General features: G+C 34.2%; 1 protein-coding gene across 5 annotated transcripts in view; it reads right to left on the bottom strand.

The window, feature by feature from the left end:
* Window positions 1–340: 340 nt before the first annotated feature.
* LOC121374327 (arf-GAP with Rho-GAP domain, ANK repeat and PH domain-containing protein 2-like) overlaps window positions 341–8,960 on the bottom strand; it is a 123,237-nt gene continuing 114,617 nt past the window's right edge. For all 5 annotated transcript variants that reach the window (XM_041501390.1, XM_041501389.1, XM_041501392.1 and 2 more), the window contains 3 exons: window positions 8,061–8,099; window positions 6,435–6,513; window positions 341–5,299 (listed from right to left, as the gene is read on the bottom strand). In XM_041501390.1, coding sequence (XP_041357324.1) covers window positions 5,276–5,299; window positions 6,435–6,513; window positions 8,061–8,099 — 142 coding nt within the window. In that variant the 3' untranslated portion in view covers window positions 341–5,275. The remainder of the gene's footprint in view (window positions 5,300–6,434; window positions 6,514–8,060; window positions 8,100–8,960) is intronic.

Here is an 8,960-nt window from a genome sequence, read left to right as displayed (position 1 = left end):
TTTTGTGCAATACAAACTGCTTAAAATAGCATAAAATATACTGAAATAATCTATAAATGTATTTATTGTTGACTGTTCAATGTAGTGTATCCAATTATAAAGAATTTTAAAATTAACAAAAGGCTTCCACCTTTTTTGTTAACAAGTGGGAGTAAGCAGAACAGCTACATGTACTGTTATCTCTAGAGCCAGTAGAGGTCAAATTTCATCCAATCAGTGGTGACTTTATTACTCTCTTTGTCTAAACATGTGCTAGCTCAGGCTGTCAAACGCTTCAATGGTGCCATCTTTTTTTTTTTTAATGTTTTCATGTTTATCGGTTCGCGTTCATGATTCAAGATAAAACTATACAAATGTCACTATGATTTAAAAAAGAAGCTATTTGGCAAATATCGTCTTTTAAATGTTTTTTTTTTTTTAAATGAGCTATACAAATAACCTACATTAAAAACAGTTATTTTGCAATGGCTGCAATAACTGCCAATATATACATGTACACCAATATATTATTTACATGTATTATGATACTTCAGTCACTAAAAAGGCTCTGTTAGTTGAAAACATCTTACAATGGCTGCAAACTCAAGATGGTCCCTCCAAAGTGGCAACAGATTGTTGCTCATTCAAGGTGACCAACTGCAGGCCTCTGAACTTTATGTTAACAATCGTTTTGTTCATGTAAATCTAGTTTCGCAAAAACAATTTTTCATTTGCACATTAAATTTAGGATATGATTTACATGGTCATAATCAGTCACACAAAATGAATGGTTTACATGGGACATGTTTTATGAAGCCTGTCTTAGCACCAAGACCACCTTAAATGCATAATTAACTACCTTCTGCACTTAAGGTGATCTTAGTGCTAAGATCGCTTCATAAAAGGAGGTCCTGATTTTTGTGTAATCCGTAAATGAGTTACCGGTTCAAGTACATACATTTCAAGTTATCAGAGGCCTGTATTTGTACAAGACTGAACTTATATACAGAGAATTGGCTGAAACTTTGTCATCATTCATCAGTCAGCCCCAAAGTATTAATACTTGCTTCAATATTCATTATGCTTTGTAAATTTATATTTGTTTGCTACTTTATACCAACACCTTTGAGGTGAAAGTTGTTGTCTTTGTTAAAACTATTAACTAAATCATTCCAATATGACATAAATAGCTTTATTTGATTTTGAGATTTGTTTCAATTTTTACAGGAAAAAATACTAAAACTATTTACCGGTAAATATTCCTAGCAGTGGTACATTTCTTTATATCAATACTAATTAAAGTTTGGTAAAGTATTACTGAATTATAAGTTAACAAATCATTAGTGTATAAGGACCACGAAAATAGCAGAGAAGTAATTCTGACTTGGACTCAGTTTTACTCAATCGTAAAACTTGCACCTGATTATTTGGTCAAACTGGGTTAAGCTAGCAATGCCCAATAAAATTAATCGGAATGTTACCAATACGTAAGTGCAAATATTTATACATTTTCCTGAAAAAATCTGCACTGCAGATACATAGCATTCCCTGCAGAAAAATAAAACAGCTGCGAACAATTTTTATTTTCAGTTTCAGTTTATCATTATCACAAATAAAATGAAAAAGAAAATGTAAAAAATGCTAACTATGGTTTGTACACAAATCCACTCCGATATATTCACATATACAATTAAACAGAAGTGGCTTCAGTAGAAAGCTACCCAAGGAATGAATTAATGTAAGTTTATAGACACCAAACATGAATAACGATATCAGCTAATAGATGTCGACAGTAATGCCATTAACATTTCCAGTAACAGAGAACATAAGTTGTTTTTGTCTATCTTTGGCAATATAAAAACAATAATTCTCGAAAAGAACGTAGCATATACACGTGGAAGTCTGTTTGGCCGATGCTTTTAAACGTGCTAGTTTTTTTTAATGTAAATCCGATTCTGGTTTCAGTTTTATTTTTATTGCACAATTTTAGAACCCTCTTTATACATTAACAAATAACAGTAAAAATATATTTCACTTTGACCATTTCAACTAGATGGAAGAAACAACTTCTAAAAAAAAAGATAGAAGACGACGGAAACTTCAACTATTATGTTTATTTTAAACTGACAAATTATGTATATTATAAAAATGGCCACGGTGGAAGTGTAAGTTGGCAGTGGAATGAAGTATAAACACTGAGAAAATTTGGGAATGTATTTCAAAGATGATTTATGACTCATATTCCAAGAATAAGACTAAACAATTCTTCGCATTTTCAATAAACAACAAATAACAGCTTTTAGGAAAGGAATGTTTGTTTAACGACATCTCAGCACATTTTAAACAATGGCTCTATGTTGTCTTAACATACATGTAGTATGATCACTTGGTCCCGGAAGTGAGATAAGAAATCTGCTGATATCACATGGACTAGTCTTACCACACAGCAGTAAAACCTCTTTCATAAGTATATTCCCAGTGAAAGGACAGAGACTTCACTGTGAAAACAAACCGAGGAGCGTGTTTCATTGCTATCCTAAAGTGGCGTTCTCATCACACAATTAGTCACCCTGACTTGTCGAATGTGATCAAATTGTACTGTGAGAACACCCATGTCGTGTCAAAGTCGTACTGATTAGAACATGTCCTATTTCTTACGACTAATCGCATGCGACACGTCGGTGCAACAAACTGCACGGTGAGAATGCAGCTTTACTTAGATAACTGGGAGTCATTAAAGATATCATCATATTAAGCATTTATATTTAATACTTTTATAGCACTTGAAAAAAAAAAATTGCATGATAAAGAGCTGAAAATTACTCTCCCTGAACTGGTCTAAAGAGTGAAGGGGAGTAAAGTGATAGCTCCCTTTAAACAACAATGTCTAATGACAGCATGCCACAGCTTTTGATATAGCAGTCATGGGGTAGTGGGTGGGCTGAGGCAAACCTCAACCGGTCAACCAAAGACAATCGATCTTAATACCCATCACACCTTAGGTGAGTGCTCTACAACAGTTACAGGCTCCTCCAGATCGGAACCACAGTTACAGGCTCCTCCAGATCGGAACCACAGTTACAGGCTCCTCCAGATCGGAACCACAGTTACAGGCTTTTCCAGATCGGAACCAGTTACAAGCTCCTCCAGATCGGAACCACAGTTACAGCCCCACTAGATTGGAAACACAGTTACAGCCCCACTAGATCGGAACCACAGTTACAGGCTCCTCCAGATAGGAATCACAGTTACAGGTTCCTCCAGATAGGAACCACATCGGAACCACAGTTACAGCCTCTCCAGATCGGAACCAGTTACAGCCTCACTAGATCGGAACCACAGTTACAACCCCACTAGATCGGAACCACAGTTACAGCCCCTCCAGATCGGAACCACAGTTACAGCCTCTCCAGATCGGAACCACAGTTACAGCCCCTCCAGATTGGAACCACAGTTACAGCCCCACTAGATCGGAACCACAGTTACAGGCTCCTCCAGATCGGAACTATCATTTCACATAACCATATACACACCAATTCATTTTAAACATCATCCATAAAGATTGACCGAGATGGCACTTTGAATTCCTTTGCGAATGTGCAATAATACAATTTAAAAAATGACCATAATCAATAACAAAAGGTTTGTTTATAGCAGCTGTCCTTAATATAATACATGTTATAATTTGTAGGCTGAAACAACATCTATGAAAGGTCATGTTTTTAAGTGGCTGTTATGGGTACCCAATACAGCAGGCCGTAGGATTTTAAAGATTATGGTAATCACGAGAAGCCGCAAAAATAATGGTAATGGTGGATTGTCTTACATGATGATAGAGTTCCGTGATTTTACTGATACACTACCAACAAACTACTGGAAATGATAATTTCCATGAAATTTGAAAGCCTGTACACATATAAAATAGAAGATGTAGATTCACAAAGAATTTTGACATATATCTCAGGGTTACCAATTCTCAGACATTTAAATCTTTTTAAAAATACATAAAATGATATAAACAAATAAGTGATAGCATTTTGATTTCAATAATATATCATTAAAACTTAATATCTGAAAAATAGTACATGTATGAAAAATAAAAACACAAAGTTTATATTGACAGGATTTGAACCTACTCACAGTTAAATGTTTTTTTTAAGGTTTTTTTAACAATACCACTAGAGTAAATTGATTTATTAATCATTTGTTATTGGATGTGAAACATTTGGTAATTTTTGATTTGTTGTTTTGGTGGAAATCTGCTACATTTTCCCCATTAGCTGCGAGGAATCTTTTATATGTATTTTCCCACCGACAGGACAGCACATACCACTACCTCTGATACACCAGTCGTTCTACAACAGATTGGCATTGGATATGACAGTATTTAATATTAACCGTATGACTTAGTTGGACATCAACAGAAATCAGTGTCCAGTTTATCGTTAAGATCAGCACTCAAACATTCTGTTTAAGGGCAATGCAGTACAAACAAAGTTTAATATAAACAATTGCTTCACAGTCTTTGTGTCTCAGTAAATTAGTCTACCAGGCAATAATATACACACCATCCACCGAAAATGCTACATGGGAACTGCACTGTGTACATGTTTCTTAATCGTGTTCTAGCCAACGTAAACACCAACAAGGCTACGTATATAGCTACGATATATCAACTTAGCAACTAATCAGGCTGAAAACATATAATTTTTTTTAATAATAATAAAAAAAGTCACTAGTTCTGTATCTTGAAAACATTCCTCTTCTGACAAGCAGCAGAACACTTGTGAAATCCTCAATTTGTTGTTGTTGTAAATTAATAGCCAGGAGAAATAGGACTTCCACAGTACAACCTGCCTAATGCCATTCAACATAACACGGCCATTAGAAACTAAAAAAAAAAGTAAAGAATAAAAGAAGGAATATTGATGTAATGACACCCCAGCACATTGTTTCATCAGCAGGTATCAGGTGTCAAACACGATAATTGTGACACTTTGTGTATTCATTAGAAGGCCACAAACTTGTTTGTAATCCACAGCCATAACTACCGGAACTATTAGTTATAAAACTGATAAGCTGTATTGATATTCCATAAATAAAGACTTCAGCTGTTACACAGGCCATCAGCATTTTGATCTGTGTCAGGTCAAACAGCACTGGTTGCTTTGATAAATATCACAGATGACATAAGTTTATTCAAGTGCGTAAACCTGCAGGGAATTCGGGCATCCAGGCTGGATACTGGTTACTGGTCTGTACTGTTCAAGGTAGTGTTTAATCAGGGCACACCTGGTCATGTGAGACTCTTACCAGAAAGCTGAAACAAGTAAAATGAAACTAATGAACAGTAGATGAATCCAAGGTGGAAGAATTTTATCAGGCTTTCTGCCAGAAAATAATTTGAAGGGACGTAATAAAAACAAAACAGATCATAAGTACCCATACTACAGTGAACCCCCTCTAAACTGGACGCCATAGGGATCAAGTAAAATGTCCGGTTTTAAAGGGTATCTAGTTTAGAGAGGTTAAGTTCTTTACAGATTTTTTAAAAAGGATCGTGAAAAATGTCCGGTTTTGAGGGAATTCTGGTTTACAGAGGGTCCGGTTTTGAGAAGTTTCACTGTACGTGGTTATGGGTTTGAAGTATTTTTAAATTGGACACTGCATTTAATGTACTTTGACAAATTTGATACAGCTGTTCTCTTACTATAATCATTCTAAATATTATAAATATGAATCCATTAATTTCTAAGATTTTAGGGTACGTAATTTCAACTTTTGTACTCTCTGGCAGAAAACCTGGTTATATATCATGTACCCAGAAACCAATGAAAATTGTAATCAGTTATATTACAGTAGAAATTCATCAATTAATGAAGTTAACAAATCGTTCTCTGTTCAGTAACTGGTTCAAAGTAAAAGAAATTCCAGAAAAAGACTAACAAGGCTATGGTGGGAGGTAAAAACAAATAGAAATGTAGCTTTTTTGAATATTTTTGTTGTTTTTTAAAAACATGTTTGTGCAAAAAATTTACTCCCACCCATCTTGTGTCATAATTTCTTGTACAGCTTTGAGTAAATGGGAATTTCACTTTTTCTTTCTAATGGAAGTTAGGCACAAATGGTGATTTCTTGGGCATTTTTCATAATAACAATTAGACAACCATCCATTTTTGAAATAAATATCACATGTGATTTACAGAACAAATCCGGTTTGTAACTTGGTCATTTCACCAACACTGTCCAACCCCAATGGCCAACCCCTGCAGTTGCCCATAGAGTTTTTAATTCTCCATGGCACATTTTTTTTGTTATGGACTATATTTGATTTTTTTTCCCATGACATGTTTTTTGTCTTCAACATTTACTTAATTGCAGGGGTTGCAATGATCCCCACAAAGAGTTCCCACCCAGTGACTTAAAGCCTCTGAATTAGCATTGCTATATTTTACCTGTGCAGTCATTAGAGCTGCCATCCACTTAAGTTTCTCCTCCGAGCTTAGAAACACCATACAGCGGCCAAACCAACTCCTATACCAAAAAAAGAAACGAAAATTTAATAATAAAAAATTGGAATAAAAAAACCCTAATATTTGTTAGGCCAAACAGAATAGTATGTGTGATTCTGATTACATAAGACAGAAAAATTAAGATTGGTAAGTAGGCTAACAAAAAAAAGTTTTTTGGTATAATTTTTTTTTCTTATGGCTGAAATATTTTATACTAAGATATATGTATCAATTGAACAAACCAAACTCAATTTAATTCTCATTGAATATTGTGCCAAAAAAAAATCTACTTGCTGGTGATATCAATTTAGACTCGGTCATCATTTGTGTGGGTTTTTTTTTTGTGATTTTCTTTAAAAACGTTAGGGATGTTCAGTTTTTCTAGGGATGGTTGGGTAATCGGAATCACAACTATTATTTTGTTTGGCCCGTATAATAATACAAACAACTCTAACACACGCACCAATGATACACACAGACATATGTAATGTGAATATACAGAATGTCAATGATGTTCTGGTCTTGTTGTTTGGGGTTTGTTTTGGGGGGGGGGGGGGGGGCAGCTTATTTAAAATGCAGATTAAAAAAAAAAATTCTTACTACTCTACTGGTATGTAAAATGTTTCTGTCTGAAAATTAAAAACTTATTTATTTGAAGTACATGTAAGGGTTGAAAAGAAGATATAGCTACAGCTTAAGGTATTAACATTACGGCATTCATAAAGTAATGTCATATATATATATATATATATATATAATAAGCAAACAGAAACAGCTGATACATGTATTTAATGGAGTGACTATAATATAGCAAGTGTTTGTAATCTGAAAACATCCTGTTACTGTTAAACAAACAAGTATAAAGGAATATTATTAGTGTCAATTTTATATCATAGCAAGTGTTTGTAATCTGAAAACATCCTGTTACTGTTAAACAAACAAGTATAAAGGAATATTATTAGTGTCAATTTTATATCATAGCAAGTGTTTGTAATCTGATAACATCCTGTTACTGTTAAACAAACAAGTATAAAGGAATATTATTAGTGTCAATTTTATATCATAGCAAGTGTTTGTAATCTGATAACATCCTTTTACTGTTAAACAAACAAGTATAAAGGAATATTATTAGGGTCAATTTTATAACATAGCAAGTGTTTGTAATCTGATAACATCCTGTTACTGTTAAACAAACAAGTATAAAGGAATATTATTAGGGTCAATTTTATAACATAGCAAGTGTTTGTAATCTAATAACATCCTGTTACTGTTAAACAAACAAGTACAAAGGAATATTATTAGGGTCAATTTTATAACATAGCAAGTGTTTGTAATCTAATAACATCCTGTTACTGTTAAACAAACAAGTACAAAGGAATATTATTAGTGTCCATTTTCACTTAGGTAAAAGCAGGGAACATTTTTTTTGGGTCAAAACCTTGATTAACGGTATTTCTAGTCAGTTGTAACTTAATTAGCAACTGCTGTTTAATGTTTTAAAATTGTGTAGTGATCTCTGAAACTTGTGTAGCGAATTGTTCCCTGAAAAGCAAAATAAGTTTTACTTACTTCTGCTTTTCTCCTTTCACCACAAAGGTTATACACTGACTGCAAAACAAAATTACAGAAAATAATTTTAATCATTCTAGCAACATGTTTTGTATTACAGAGAATAACAATTCCATTCCAGCAACTAACAGCTATGAGAAAATGTAACCATGAAAGTAATATTCTGCAAAATGTGGATGTCACGTGTTTGAAAAGAGTTACAATCACATAGTACTTTCCAAGCTAAAGCAGAATAAATAAAATGGTGTTTTCTCTTTCATGAGTACTTCCCTTGACCTCAAACAAATGCATAGTTGGATAGTAGTCTGGTCCGAACATCCCAACAGACAATGGGATGGCCTAAGATTCTTCTACTGCATCCTCCTTCCTCTTCCGGTTACATGGCTGTTGGGATGTTCGGACCAGACTACTATCCTTAGGGCAATAAGCATTTGTTTGAGGCTAGGTGACATTGAAAAGAAAAGTGTTTTACCATATTATTATCTGTATATACAGTCAAAAATGCATTAAGCAATCACTCATTTGAGTAATAACCTGTGTTTTCTAAAAACAGGTTAAAATACAATCTGTCAAATTGTACTACACAACATTATATTGGAAGAAGGAAGGAAATGTTTTATTTAACAACACATTTTATTTACAGTTATATGGCGTCAGACATATGCTTAAGGACCACACAGATATAGAGAGAGGAAACCCGCTGTCGCCACTTCATGGGCTATTCTTTTTGATTAGCAGCAAGGGATCTTTTATATGCACCATCCCACAAACAGGATAGCACATGCCATGGCCTTTCTTACACCAGTCATGGAGCACTGGCTGAAACAAAAATTAGCCCACTGGGGCCACCAATGGGGATCGATCCTAAACTGATCGTGCATCAAGTGAGCGATTTACCAC

The sequence above is a fragment of the Gigantopelta aegis genome, chromosome 6 (genome assembly GCF_016097555.1).
Source record: "Gigantopelta aegis isolate Gae_Host chromosome 6, Gae_host_genome, whole genome shotgun sequence".
NCBI classification, from domain to species: domain Eukaryota; kingdom Metazoa; phylum Mollusca; class Gastropoda; order Neomphalida; family Peltospiridae; genus Gigantopelta; species Gigantopelta aegis.
Note: the sequence above shows the minus strand (reverse complement) of the source record. Positions and strands in the feature narration are given on the sequence as shown.